Source organism: Toxotes jaculatrix, chromosome 18 (assembly GCF_017976425.1).
Source record: "Toxotes jaculatrix isolate fToxJac2 chromosome 18, fToxJac2.pri, whole genome shotgun sequence".
Classification (NCBI taxonomy): Eukaryota; Metazoa; Chordata; class Actinopteri; family Toxotidae; genus Toxotes; species Toxotes jaculatrix.
The window spans coordinates 15,354,879-15,370,019 of NC_054411.1; the positions used below are offsets into that span (position 1 = coordinate 15,354,879).

General features: G+C 42.7%; 1 protein-coding gene across 1 annotated transcript in view; it reads right to left on the reverse strand.

Annotated features, from left to right (window-relative positions):
* Positions 1–7,900, reverse strand: part of LOC121198458 (protein shisa-8-like) — a 78,389-nt gene extending 70,489 nt beyond the window's left edge. Inside the window, exon 1 of the mRNA XM_041062633.1 lies at positions 7,335–7,900. Coding sequence (XP_040918567.1) covers positions 7,335–7,900 — 566 coding nt within the window. The remainder of the gene's footprint in view (positions 1–7,334) is intronic.
* Between the last annotated feature and the right edge of the window lie 7,241 nt (positions 7,901–15,141).

The following is a 15,141-nucleotide window of genomic DNA, read 5'->3' on the forward strand; positions in this document are numbered from 1 at the left end:
TGTATTTAAAAGACCTTTTAAATAAGTAAAAGTAGCAATACTTGTGTAAAAATACTCCATTACAAACACATTTATTTACACAAGTATTAGAGGTACTGTGGTCAAAAGTACTAAAAATGATCAAATGTAAAAGTGCTCATCAGGCAGCTGACTGGTGCCGTCCATCCATTTTCTATACTTATATTCTTATCACGGAGGAGGGGGGGCTGGAGTCAATCCCAGCAGTCTCTGGGAGAGAGGCGGGGTACACCCTGACCAGGTCGCTGGTCTAATCACAGGGCTGACATAAAGAGACAAACAACCATTTATGCTACAACTTAGAGTGGCCAAGTGAATACCATAAAACTCTGAATAGACTGGAACTGCTTTGCCTGGATGTGACAGACCGGTTTGGTGTGATCTTCAGGATAAAGGATAAAACACACTGACCTGACGTCCTACACTGAAGTGCTGCTTCTCTGAGTTGTTTACCTCAACGGTGCTGGTTAAAACCCTGTTAAACCCTTCATTTGGACATGTGTGCTCCAACAAGTAAAAGGCATGAAGGAAAATTTTCAGGCTGCTGCGTGAAAGCCAACAGTCAGCTAAGTAGCTGCACTGAGCTGAAAATGTGTGTTTTAATCGCTTTTAAAGTCCAAGTGCCAAAGATTACTTTGGCACTTGGAGTGTGCTTTGAGAAGCAGAGATGCCAGCAAAGTAAAGTCAGTGATGAAATATTCAGCACATTGTGATGGCACGAAAATAAAGCCCGGGCTGAAAATATTCACACCCTTTCCCTAAAGGTGCAGAGAGATTAATAAAAGGCATAAACAATAATAATAGTTAGTTCCTCGTTGATTTGAGTTAACTGTGCACTTTGGGAGGGTCAGAGTCTATTTCTTCACGCTGCTGCAGCATCAAAGAGTTTATTTTGGGTTCAGAATGAGCACGGAGGGAGGAAGTTAGCTTAACAACACAAATGAGACTCACTGCTTTGCTAAAATACACGAGCTCTCGTTAAAGCAAGGTGAGAATAGCAACAGCTCCAACAATAGAGGTGAAATTAGACGCCTGAAGACACACTTTACATCAGTGATGAGTTTCTTTGTGATGTGCAACATCAATTTGAGGAATTGTTTGATCTTGATTTTTTAGTCATTTTCTTCACTTTGCATTTGATATTTTTAATCATGCTGTGTGATAAGTTTTGTTCTAAATGAAAAAACAACTAAAGTTCCCATTGTCAAGTTATGACACACACACACACACACACACAAAAGCCATAATTTGGACCACACAGCCCACTATGAAATGTTCATCTGGCCACCGCTGTAACTGTTTGAGGAAAAGCAGAGCTGTGTGCACATGTTTATCTCTTGGCTCTAAACACCTGTCACAGGCAATGATGGAAAGCGCCACTGTGGCTGAACAATAACGGAAATAGAGAGCACTGTTGATGAAACACAATACAGCAAAGGAATAGAATGGCCCATGGAAATGGTTGTTTAGATCCCCAGTGGGTCATTCAATCGCCTGTGCCCTTGAACACATGGCTCTTCAATGGAATAACTTATGATAAGTGGCACAACGCTGTTAAAGGGAATAAGAGGGACGTTATGCTGCATAGTGGGAGTGCAGAGTGTGTGTGTACAAAGCACTTGACCTGTGACCTCTGCATCTTACAGGAATAGTTTGAGTTTCCTTTACTTTCAAGAAAATCATTTATTCCATCAACATACGGCTTTATACCAAACTAAATTCTTGATCTTACTTTTGTCCACAGTTAATGGTAATACAGGCTCTGCCATGATGACATGCATGTGATGTGGTAGGTGGACATGTGTTCATGTAATATATCAAGTACACATCTGTGTGCAAGAGTGTCTAGATTTTCAATCCAATCAAAAGCTTTTCTTTACCTGTTTGTTCAAGCTGTGCTCACTTGACATTAATTCATCTAAATGCCAAGCATTAATTCATGCCTGGCATTTAGATTATTCATGCTGTTGGCTGTAAAGTATTGTTTTATTGTCTTTAAATTACTTAATGCACCAGCAGCTGTGTTTTCAGTAGTGCTCTTTAAATCTATTTTTACAGTTGTATTTTATAAAAGTTTCTGTGGACAATATTTATTGGCCAACACTTTAATTTCTCCAGCTCTGATTATCACATTAATGCAGTGTGCATGGTGGTTTTACAGCAGGGCGTCCCTGATCACGCTGGTACTGCACTGAGAGTTTTGGCACCTGTTTACATGTTATGGATGTTTGTTCCTAAATGTTTTGCAGCCTCACTGATGTAAAATGTCAGCTTGAAGCATTTGTGGTTATATTCTCCTGTTTACTGCGCTATACTCAAACTTGAATGGCCCTTGCCTATGTCCTCGTCCTTTTTACTCCCTCTTCACCTTCAATGAAGCAGCAGTCCAGTATTATCATGAGCCGAGCTGACTAGGTCAAAACATATGGTCAATGTGTGAAATTGAGGACGTAGTTAAAAACTACCGCTATCAACAGCTTCTAAGCCTGCTCAAAAAGCCGTTAAATGTTGCTGAGTTAATACACTAATTAGCATATTCATAATGTCACCACTTCATATTTGTTTCAAGATGGCTTCCTTTCATCTGTTTGCTTTTCTCCGACTCTCTGTGCTCACATATACAGTGATTTATTACAAACAAATTCCCAAATAATGTTGTTTTTCTCTTTCCGTTGTCAGTCAGTGGAATAAGTATGAAACAGTGACTGAAATGCAGCCGATTAAGACGCCATGTCAACCACCAGTCGCTTCCAAGTCATTTCCAAACTCCTGCTCTGCACTAATTGTAAAATGATCCCTAGAGAGAAAGTTAGAAGCACATTTACAACTGAAGAGCGTTGGCCCTGCAGAGGGAAAGCCCAACCTTGCACTCTTGGGCAATACTGGTGACTCTCTTCTACAAAAGTCTCTAGATTTGTTGCTAAGTGGAAAAAAAAAAGTTGCTAAAGGGGTCGGAAAACTGCCTGTTAACACTCTTACCCCTACCTACCACCACTTCAGATTGAAAGAGAAGCAGCCAATTGGGAAACTCCAGCACTCGGCCGGGCCGACCAATGGTGTAACTTCATCACTCACTCACTCAGTCAGTCACTCAGTCAGACAGACATTCCTGTTTTATGGGCTGGCCCCTGCTGTTGCGGTCCAGCCAAACACTTGATTCGCCACATTAATTCCCACGACTGAATCACGTATCAAAGGATGTAATTCATTTTTAATTTTGCTTTGCAGTAGTTTCCACACAACAGAAGCAGCAGCAGAAAGACTGAGAGCAAAACAAAAACACAAACAGCCGCTTGGGAGGTGAGAAGCAGTGCAATGGAGGGGACACAGGAGGGGCACGGTACAGTTATAATGAGAAGTTTGTGTGTGTGCATGCATATGCGTGTGTGTGTGTGTGCTATATATCATTGCGCCGCTGCCTGTTGTGATTGCCTGACCTGAGGTTTCAGCGCATTACCACCTTAGCAGCTTTATGGCTGGATTTATATGTTGAGTGCACACACAGGGCACAAACACACACATGACTGCACACGGACACGCATACGCTTTCCCACTCACAGATGGGTAAAAATGTCTCACTGTCAAATGTATGCAGGTTGAGAATGAATTTTAAAAATGTGCTGCCAGTGCAATGATAAAGTGATAAACAGTATCACCTGGGCTCATCTACAGAAACAAAAGTCAGAGTTTTTGTCTTTCCCAAGCACATTTGGACACATCTAATAACCTTTACTTTCTAGTTTTATTTTTATTTTTTTAGTCATGAAGATTTTTATTTACACTTTAGGCAACTAAAGCAGGGATTTTAGGCATTTAATGGTTCTACTTACAGCTAATGAACAGGAAACGTGTGTTTCATCTGGTTTGAGACAACCCCCATTGTCAAAAAAGTAAAAGTCATTATAAAATCAGTCCAAAGGTGTTCTATTAAAGCCCTCAAGAGTGAAACTGTCTTTTAAATACTTTATGGAAGACTTGCTCAGACAATCATTATCCATGGTGCCTGGTCACAGAGCTAACCAGTCACCCACAGCTCTCAATGGCAAATCAGCATAATTATAACAGCCTAGTCCTTCACTCATCAGCACCTCCTACTATAACTTTCTCCCTTCGACCTTATGTCTCATTTCTTAATGCTTCAGCACACTGTCCTTTCACAGGCCCTTTTCTCACTGGGCTCTGGCCACATCGCTTTAGCTCTTGTGACAATGTCTCTGTCTCCTCTCTCTCTCTCTCACAAACACAGCTGCTTTAACAGGTGTAAACAAATGTGAGTCCGGCAGCATCTTGGTGTTCACTTTCCCCAGCGCATCCTTCTTTCATCCCTTTGTTCTTGGCATTTCTTTGTATTTCTCACACTCAGTTTTGTTCCTCTCTTCTCCTGCCTTATGGTCGTCACTCTGTCTCTGACCCTTTTCACAGCCTATCAGTGGAAAAAAAAAAAAAAAATGCTCCCCTGGGGTTCCTCTTTTCTCTGTTTATGAAGCAGATTCATAAAACTCTAGCATACACATGAAATATTTGCATCTGTATGAACACTCAAATATAGTCAACAAATCTTCATTCTAAAATACAGTGATGAAGTACTGAGATCCTTTGTTTAAGAAAAGTGACAATACCACAATGTAGTCCACCCAGACAAGTGTTTTCATAGATGTTGCCTAACATCTGCCTCTTCTGACGACTGGTCAAGACAACAATTCCCATGATCCCACTCAACTTAACAACGTCATCAAGCATTCTCAAATATCGACCTTCAAAACCACTTACTTTATCTGTTAAATAAATATAGCGCAAAAGTACAATATTTTCTCTGAAATGCAGTAAAGTAGTATAGGTATAAAGTACCATAAAATGGCAACACTCAGGTAAAGTACAAGTACTTCAAAGTTTTCCTTACTTACACTGCCAAAATGACAAAACAGGTTGCTTATCAGTGTCAATGAACATTTCAACAACAATTTACTCCAACTCCAAAGGTTAAGCTCTAGTTAAATTTATGTGACTCAAACTACCTGGTTAAAATGATCAGAACATCACCATCATGGTGAAAAGAAACCAGCTTTGGGTACAGGATGAGAACCACAGTTTCCCGTGTCAAAGTCATGCACTTTGAGGAACCAGCCACCCAATTCTGGGGAATTATTAATACTCGTGTCAGAATTTTCAGAAAGCAATGGGACATTTTGAGCATGTAAATTACGTTCTGTTGAAGAAATTATGATCATGCAATGGATAATTAAATTTTTAGTGAATAAAAATTGAAAGCAAACAAAATAAACCTTTTTGCATGTTTGCTATTATCCACACAAGTGCACTGTAATAAATTCTCTCTGTTTTAATTTTTACTGCTGGGTAACAGTGTGCGGTAATTTCTGATTTACAAACATTTAAATTTATTGAGAAATTCTCTGTATCCCTGTTGCAGTACATTTTGTACTGAATTTTAAAATGACTGATAATAATAATTCTTATATATTTCATAGTTTATTTAATTGAAGAGAAAACAAAAAACTGTTTTCATCCAGGAAGGTCAAAGTGAATGGTCAAGCGAGTAGAGTTTCAGTGTCTTGCTCCGGGACACTTCAGCAGGACAGACGCTGGCAAACATCTGTCTTGCTGATTGGAGGCATACACACGTCACCCCTGGGAAACTTCAAGACAAATGCTGAACATTTCTTTTGACAGTACGACCTGCATCTAGTGAAGACAGTTAACTACAAATCAGAAACATGTCCACAGCAATCTCTTGAATCAAGGGTTAAAATTCACATATTCATTTTATTCAGGGGATAAAATGTGCCAAGAGCTGCCAGCTTTCATCGTATTATGGGTGGTTCAGTGCAGGATAACATTAATGAGTGCTGATGTCCATTGCTATCTTCCTCCTGGAAGGTTGAGCGGAGATCCTGTAATGACAGGATTTTAAAGGAGCCCCCATGGCCCAACTCTTAACACCCGATAGGCTGGCCGGTCACACACTCCCTTTCCCCTTCACACACACACACATCCATGTTCTCTGTACTAGAATTAGCTGTTGGCTGCCCTCCAGTCAGATCCGCTCAATATCCCACCCTTCCAAAAACCACCCTCTCTCTTCTCATTGTTCACTGGAGGCCGCACATTGCCACAGTCATAGTTGTGTCACAGCAATCAATCACCCATCAATGTGAAATAGCTATACCAATACAGAGAAAACACAACACAAAACACAATTTCCTCCCTTACTATCACCTGACATCTGTCCTTTTTGAATCTCCATCCTACCGCCTGACCTCCATCCGGCCCTCGCTCCCCCTCTTCCCCTCTGTCGCTATGTCCATTGCTCCCTCATGCTTTCAAACAGACATCACACCCATTACCACCTCACTGTGATTCAGACACTTGATTCATTACCCAGCTGGTGACCTTCTCACACATATGCAGAAAAAAAAACGCATGCAAGTACATTCACACATGCAGGCATCTACTCACACATATTACACATACACACACACAGAGACACTAACGTGATATGCAACCTGGAACCTGAAAACCTATATTTCAAAAGGAGTGCTCTGCGTGTAGTCACCAGGGACTAACATTAACATTAACAAACAGAGTTTGGCCACTTGTTACGTGGGGTGTAGTGGCTTTGGAGTTGTTTGAAAGCACTTTGGATGGAGCTGGGCTGAGTCACAAAAGTAATTTAATGAGTGGCAGTGAAGTAATGTGATTACTTTTTGTCATGGGAAATTTTATTGTTTAGTAACCAGATATTGATGGAGGAATTTAATATTTCATACCCTTCTCTTGATAATTTAGAAGTTGATCTGAAATGCAAAGCTTTTAATGAGCTTCTTGCATGTTTTTAAATGAGCTGATTGATTGTTGACAAGGACTTAAGAAATGCACTTATTTGCTTGCCCAGAGTTAGATAAGGAGATTGATACCATTTTCATATCTATAGGACAGATATGATGCTAGAATCAGCAGCTGGTTATCTTAGCTTAGCATAAAGACAGGAAACAGGGTGAAACAGCTAGCCTGGCTCTCTCTAAATCTCCCAGACTATCATGCAATATATCAGTGTTTGATTATGCAACACGGGTAAGTGTAAAAACTAAACGTTGCTAAGTAACAGGGTGTTATTTGCAGGACACCTGGCCAAAAAAATAGTCTGGTACATAACTTTGTGTAAAACTCCAGGTTGTTTCTCCTGCTTCCAGAGTCTCATGTTTGCTAAGCTAAGCTAACTGCCAATCATGATCACATCCATTAGCTTCTGTGCCCAGTATCAATATCAATATCATCCATCCACCTCTCTCAGTTCCTACCTGGAGTTGGTCATGTCAGTCTGTCCTCCCTGACTTTTCTCCAGCCCAAGCTTGGTGAAAATCCCGACCAACACCATGATGGCCACCACTCCACAGATAATATAGACGATCATGTGGGTCCGATCCCGGTCTGGTTCCTCGTGGACCTCTGTGACAGGTGCCGCCGGTCTCCCGGTGTTAGCCCACACAGGTGTGTCATAGTTGGAACAGGAAGTCTGGTCCAAACTGTGAACCTTGAACTGGCAGCAGAAGCGGTAGAAGCAGGAACCACAACAGAACAGGTAGATTCCTGCGTTACAATTGAAGGGTGGGTCCCACTGGCCCATGACGTCATAGTAACCCCAGCATCGGTTCCCGCTGGTTGGAACTGTTTGGTCCTCGGCGTCTGGTGTGGGCGTAGCCAGGGCAGCCTCTGGTAGCACGGAGGGCTCTGTTGTCTGGTTGTTGGTGGAGACCTGGGCCAAAGCCTGACCCGAGGGCCGAGAGCTCAGTCCACCCAGAGAGGTCAAACCCAAGAGAACAGCCAGCAAGAGGCTTATCAAGAGTGGATGCATGGAGGCGGCCATCTTGAACTTACTCCAGTGTCATGTGATGGTTCAGTGCTGATGTGTAATTGTTAATTAGAGGCCCAAATTAAAGCTCCTAGGTTTAAAAGAACAACAAAGAAAGAAAGAAAGTTAAAAACGTCCAAAGCTTTAAATTATAGTCACAATCTTTTGGGTATCAGAAAACACTGAGCAGTTAAGACAAATAGAGGGATTTTAGCCTATATTCATGCTTTCAATTGGTGTTGCCACATACGGTTACAGAAAACTAAATTGTTGTCAAAGGGCAGAGGAACAAGTGAGTGAAAGAAATCAATCTCCCATTTTAACGTGCTTCTAACAGGAGTGAATGAGTCCCTTGTGAGCAGGGGCTCACGTGCACAGACACATCACAGTCCCTGGCAGTCTACTGTATGTGTGTAGGTGTGTGTTTGTGTGTGTGTATCAAAGTGAATAAATATTCGAAAATTCAGGAAATGTCACCTTTCACAAAGCCATATGTCATGAGCAGACAGCAGAGGCGGTTGTAGACAAATCCAAATCTGGTGGCTTGGAGGGAATCCAGTTTAGGAGGGCGTGTTACCTACGAATGAACTTGCCTCTGGCATTTCTAGCAATAAGCTCCCCCGCTGAGTGGATGAATAATCCGCGAAAAGTGAGAACTCTGGTTTCCTGATGGCACTAGCAGAAAAAGAAGGCAGATTCCTCTCAAACTCACAGATAGTCACAGGCTTCCACATGAAAGGCTTCTCACTCCAGAGACAGACACATATTCCCGAGTGGATAACAACTCTACAATGCTCAAGTCTGGAGTCAAATCAGTTCTGATGTCCAGGAAGAAGTCTAACCAGAGTGCGGTGTTTGCCACTTCTCCCTCTCAGAGCTTAACTTGCATCTATCATCCTCCTACTCTCAGTGTCACTGTTCAAAGGAAGCTTTTTTATTTTTGTGGTGGGCATCTTTTCACTGCCACCTTGGTCCACTTTGGTGAATGTGACTCCTTCCTTGTGAAGTGTGGTTCCAGTTTTTCAGTCCCTGATGTCTTTATGAGTGATATTAAATATTCAGCTTTTATTTTGTAAAGATTATAGAGAATAGTTCCTTCCTATTTCCAGCCAAAGACCCAACAGGTAAAAACAGCTGCTCAGTACTCTTTAAAACATTACTCCAGGCTCTTGTCAAGCTGAAATCCTATGGTGATTACAGTCCAAAAGCGTCCCTCTTGTGGGAAGAGCAAGGAGAAGCAATAAAATGCTTATTTCCTGAGGCGTGTTTTCTCTCATGCACACATACGCACGCACACACTCTCACACACACATTCACAAACAGCTCAAATCCCCCTGGTGACAGTGCTCTGTCAGTGTCACTCTGTACCTTTTAAGTGACACACAAGGAGTCCAATGGCTTTTTTGTGCTCGGCGTGTGCAGGTCTCCTGTTGCTGCTGCTCCGTGCACACTCCACTGAAACCCCTCCTTTCCCCCCGTGGATCCCAGGGTCTCTGACAGACCCGGGACACCAGCTGGGTACTCTGTCTATCAGCCTGCTCAGTCCTGCCCTACAAGTGCTAAGACTAAGGGGTGGAGAGAGGAGGAGAAAGAGAGAGAGAGAGAGCGAGAGGGGGGAGGGCTGATGTTGTGAACTTAATGTCTTAGTGCGGCTGCATCCAATAGAAGCTGTAAAAAAAAGAGAAACGTGCTGGAATTACTTGACCAGAGTGGAGTGTCCCACAGAACGGATTGTTCTTTGATGGTTCGTTTCCTTTTCCTTGCTTTCGGCTCAGTTCTTGATCACGTCTCTTTGTTTACACTCTGATCTTAACCTCAATCTGTCCTCTCTTTGATATTTCTGACTCTTTCTCTCTCTTCCACAACTTACCTCACCCTCTCCTCTCATGCCCTGAGGAAATATCAGCTTGGGGGGGGTCAGAGAGCCTGTGGATTGCCCTCTGCACTTTCAGCAGCGCACTTGCACAAGCCCCGTTGGAATAATGCTCCCCCAGCCCATTCGGACGACAGAGACAAGTGGAGATGCGACAGCCAAACAGCAGTGTGGCACCGAGAGCAGATCAAAAAATATCCTGTTTTCAAAAGAAGCCCCCTTTTGGAAATATAGGACTGTCTGCAGCAGCAGCTCTTTGTTGTTGTTGAGATTGTTGTTGCTTCAACAACTCAGTTGCCAGTTTTTCAAATTTTCCATTGGCATCAATGTATTTTTTTGTCTTTTTTTCTCCCAATGAGCAAAAATGGACAAAAAAATCTCAAAGCATCAATATGCAACAGTTTTTAAGCAAATGCTGCATATTATCTCCCCAATTTTTTCATGCAATGGATTCACTTTGCTGTCAATTCAGTCCTTGTCCGGCTGCAGCTTCTTTGAAAACAGGCATAATTTGATATATATGTATAGGAATTTTATATATATATCATATGTATGTGTTTTCACTGGTGCTCTGCTTGTGGGATGATCCAAACAGAAGTGGGAAGAACAAGGAGAAGCAATAAAATGCTTAATTTTTTTTTTATTCCATCCTCCCCCTTTGTTGCTGCCTCTTCATCAGTGTGTATTCCCTTATTTCCTTGCTGCCTCGGTCTGCTCAGTGCGTCTGAATCCCGTCCGCTGTTGATGCTCGCGCTGCTGCTGCTGCTGTTCTCTGGCAGGACTGGATGACAATGTCTCACACACACATACACTCTCTCTCTCTGTTTCTCTCACTCCTCCCTCTCCCAGCTCACTCCTCCCTCTCTCGCTCACTCCTCCCCTCTCTTTTTCTCACACACACAGACACACTCCCTCATCTTTTGTGGGCAAATGAGCGCTTGCTGACTCTCCCTTTCACTCCCCTCCTCTCCCCCTCATCATGTGTCACTGACACTCTCTCCTCTCAGTTTTGTCCCACGTTTGTGTTTTCGTTTTTGGCTCCCGACTATCACTCCTTGTCCTTTTTCCTTCATGTTCCCTCCATTCCCGTCCTCTGTTCTTTTTTACCTCCTGACTATCTAACCTTTTCAGTTTTCTTTGGCTGCCTCCTCTGTCCTATACCTTCTTTTTTCCATTCTCCCGTTATTTTTAAGCTTTTATCCTCCCTTCCTTTCATCCTTCCCCTGATTCTCTGCTTCTTTCTCTTCTGTGCTACTTTCCTTTCCCAAAATGCCTGTCAGTCCCACAAATAAGAGCATTAGTGCTGACTGAGCAGTGGGTTGTAACGTACAGGCATGCATGTATGATGCATGTTTGTATGTGTATCTGTGCGTGTGTGTGAGTCATTTGCATTTGTGCCTGTGTGTAATTACCAAGCTAATACCTCTGCACATCCTCTTCTTTGTTTGAGCATGCCTGGAACATGTGTGGTGCTGCAGTCTATCGGGGCTGATTTAGGGGGTGAGAGAGAAAGAGAGAGAGAGAGAGAGAGAGAGAGAAAGAGAGAGACCAAAGGGATGGATGGAGGGAGAGGAAGAGGGAGGGAGGAAGCGAGAGTGAGATAAACAAAGAGGAAGAGGAAGGCAGGAAGAGAGGGAGGGGAGGAGAGGAGAGGAGGACAGCTGAGGGGCTGCCAAGGAGAGGGGGAGAGAGAGAAGGGGCTTGACAGAGAGGAGCAGGGGGAGGGAAAGAGGAGAGGAATTATCGCAGGGAAGGGAGGGGGATTAAGAACCATGGGGATAGCAAGAGGAATAGGAACTGACAGAGGGATAGTAGGAGGGAGCAGGGAAAGATATAGATAGGGAAGGAAGTGCAGACAGGTATGAGGGGGAAAAAAAAGAAAAGCTATCCCAAGGGAAAGTGACACATCAGACCCAGAGAGAAAGAGAGGGAATATTATTCAGAGAAAAATGTGTGAGAGACCAAATTCCCAGGAAAGCAACTGTAGAGAGATGAAGAAATTGTTATGAATTTTGAATAATCCCAGATAAAATGTTGGATGTGAACTAGATTTTAAATAATCATAAGAGGAAGTAGTGGTGCCTTTGGGTCTGACCATGAACCGGGCGTTCATGGTCAGACCCTCATCAGGAAACAGAGGAGGGGAAAAAAAGCAGCAAAGGAAATGCTGCTCAATATTTTATTCTGTTTTTTTAAGTGGCTGACATAATGCTCAACTTAAATATTCATTTTTCAAACTTTTTTTGCATAAAAGCTTAAAAGCTTTTTTTTTTTTCCTTGTCACTATCTCTTGTTTTATCTCTCTTATTTCTCCTCACTCTGTTTTCTTTTTCACTCTCTCACACTCGGTCATTACAGACCCGTTTGTTTTTTGAGCCACACTTTGTGTATTTTTTGCTGTTGCTTTTTCCTGTTGCAGCTCATCTTTGCTCGCGGTTTGTATTCTGTCCAAGCCTCTTGGCCTAAATTTGTTTAAAATGTTTGGCAAAGTGCATCAGGAGTTATGTCAAGAAAACACATACATGCACGCTTACAAAATGCAAGGAAACATGCATCCCAATACACACTATACAAGTATCCTCAGCACATTTTCTCAAAAGGAAAACAGGTCGTTCATTTAGAAAAAGAAATCAAAGTTGCTGTGAATGAAAGACAGTACCTCAATGCTCAGAGAGGCAGTGCAACAGTGGAGTGAAGGGTGTTGGCTGAAAAGCAAAACGGGAAGGAAAGAGGGATGAAATGGAGAGGCAGAAAGATGGAATGGGAGGAGGAGTCCTGGGGGAGAGATGGAGGGCAGAGAGTACAGATTGAATGTGAGATTTGTCTTAAATCATTTCACTATCTCTCTTTTTCTGCTGGACTGTGGTCTAATAGCACACACTCTCTCTCTGTCTCCTGCACATCTCACTGTAGTTTTGTGTGCTAATATTAGGGTTGTGAGGCAAAGCTGTTTATGTCACAAAAATATCTGTATTCAGATGTAAACTGGAAGTGGACAGGTTCTATATCAGATGTTGCCTATATCAGACATTACATTTATGAGCGTTTGTCTGTTGTGGAATTATCAGATTGAAGGGGGCAAATATTATTGATTCTGAAATCTTTTACTGTATTCCAGCTAAAAGCAGGTGGCTGTATTTGGTGGATTTTTGTGAGACATATACAGTAAAACAATAACAGGATGTTTTCTCTCCTCTCTTCTCTTCCAGTTCCTCTCTCCACTTCCATCCTCTCCTCCTTCTTGCCTCTCTCCCCTTTCTCTGGCACTTGTCTCCTTTCTTTGGTTCCATGTCCTTCCTTTCTCCTCTGCTTTCTTCTCATCTTCCACCTTCATTTCCTCTCCTTAACTCTCCCCTCCTTTCCCGCTAACCCTTCCAGAAAACTGAAGGAGGTCAAACACTCTGAAAGCCAGACTCATTCTTTGTCTTCATCCATGTCACCTGCCGCCTCCACTGCCACTTCAAACCATGTCACCTCTCAACTTTCACTCCATCCTTTCCTCGCTTTGTCTCCATTTCTCCTGTCATCTTCCAATCCTCTCATCAAACTGTCTGCTGTGTCTCTCATTTTCCAGCGCATGTGCCACGCCACGCCACGCCATGCCTGTCACTCCTACTCTGTTTCGCCTCGTGGGAGTGCCTGCTTCTTCTCACTCTGTGTCACTTCCTTTCGCGCGCTATAGCTGCTCACCATTCCTGTCCTCTCTGACTGTCACTCATTATAGATTAGTTCAGGATGGAGACGAACAAGGAGGAAAAGGTTGGAGTTACATGAGGGTAAGTCAGACAAGGCCATGACAGGAGGGAAAGGGGAGGGAGAAGGGGAGGGATGGAAGAATGCAAAATAAGGGATGGAAGATGAAATAATTTAGTAATAAGTAAAACTGTGAGAGCAATGAATAGAAAAAATGAAGAGGACAAATGAAGGCAAGTAAAGCAAAGGGTGAAAGAAATAGCTCAAGGGATAGGGTTACAGTGGTCTATAACACTTGGACAACATCTGTACGGTTGATGGATGTCTGCAGTTATAGCTGTAGAGCGTTTTGCTTTGTTTTATTTATTTATTTTTATTTTCTTATTCATTACCCTGCTCAGCACCTTCTTGAGCCACTACCGTCCTACACCCTTGTCCTTGACTGCAGGGCCAGACATCGTATACCTGTCACTGATTGGGAGCGGGCACACACATACTTAAATTAATACCGTCACACACACACACGGACTGGAACAAGACTGGAAACAGCTACCCAGGCTTTGTCTAGAGGTAACACAATATGCTACCACCACCTCTCAAGTTCTCTAAGACACCAGGACATCACTGTGTCAGGCAACAAAATACTAAGCTAAGTTAGCCGGTTGCTTGCTGCAGCTTTATATTTACTGTACTGGTGTGATATTGGTATCAGTCATGGGCTAACAATTCCAGCCTGTCCATCATTAGATACAGATTTGTATCTAAGGATTTCTCAAAGGTTAAAGACAAAAATAAAAAGTTCTTGAAAGTAACACTGTCTCACTCAAGGCTGAAAGATGTTCCCGAGCCTCATCGTTGCAGCTCTTTAAATAAAAGTTTAATTTGTGGATGAAGCCCCCCCCCCCCCCCAGCCAGCTGGGTCTAATTCCTGGCTGTAGCACTTTTTGTACTGTGATCCATCATTGCCTGTAACCCTCTCAGCTTTCCTTCTCCAATCGAAAGTACACAAAGAGCTCACCCTGTCGATTCCTCATGTCAGACCAAAAAAGGAAAAGACCTGTTGTGAAAAGAGGGCCCTGCTCTAACCTCGCTGTAAGACAATGTGGGTCAGTTTGATAGAGACATCGTGAATTTCCTGTTGTAATTTTTTTGGGGGGGTGGTTGGATAACTTTGGAGTGGTGTTACACTCTGTTCTTCTCCCTGTGTTCATTTGTGCTTTACCCTACAAATAAAGTCTTTTTAGACTTATGTTAATCAGCCTATCCAATATCGCCAGTCAGCTGTTAAAACTGCCATTTAGTTTGATGATGAGCAACAAGAGATTTAGCTTTTATGCCAAAATTTCAACCAGACCTGATGACATGCTAAAATGTACTGTATTCAAAACTCTTGGCAGCTCATGATCCAAATCGACTTGTCAGGTAGAACATTGCTTAAACCCTTAGTTCTTGAAGCTTGACAGCCAATCAAAATGACAAACTCCATCTTGTGACTGTGACGTTTGTACACTTTTATTTGGTAGGCTTGGGGGGGGGGGTTGAGCGTCACGCCTCAGACTTGGAAGGACTCAAATCCACGACTCAGAAAAACAGATGAAAAGTTCAAGAGTTCACCTTTATTTAGGCTTGGCAGACAGAAGCAGGTGAGGATAAACAGGAGGCTGTGATCGAAAGCAGGCAGACAGGAGAA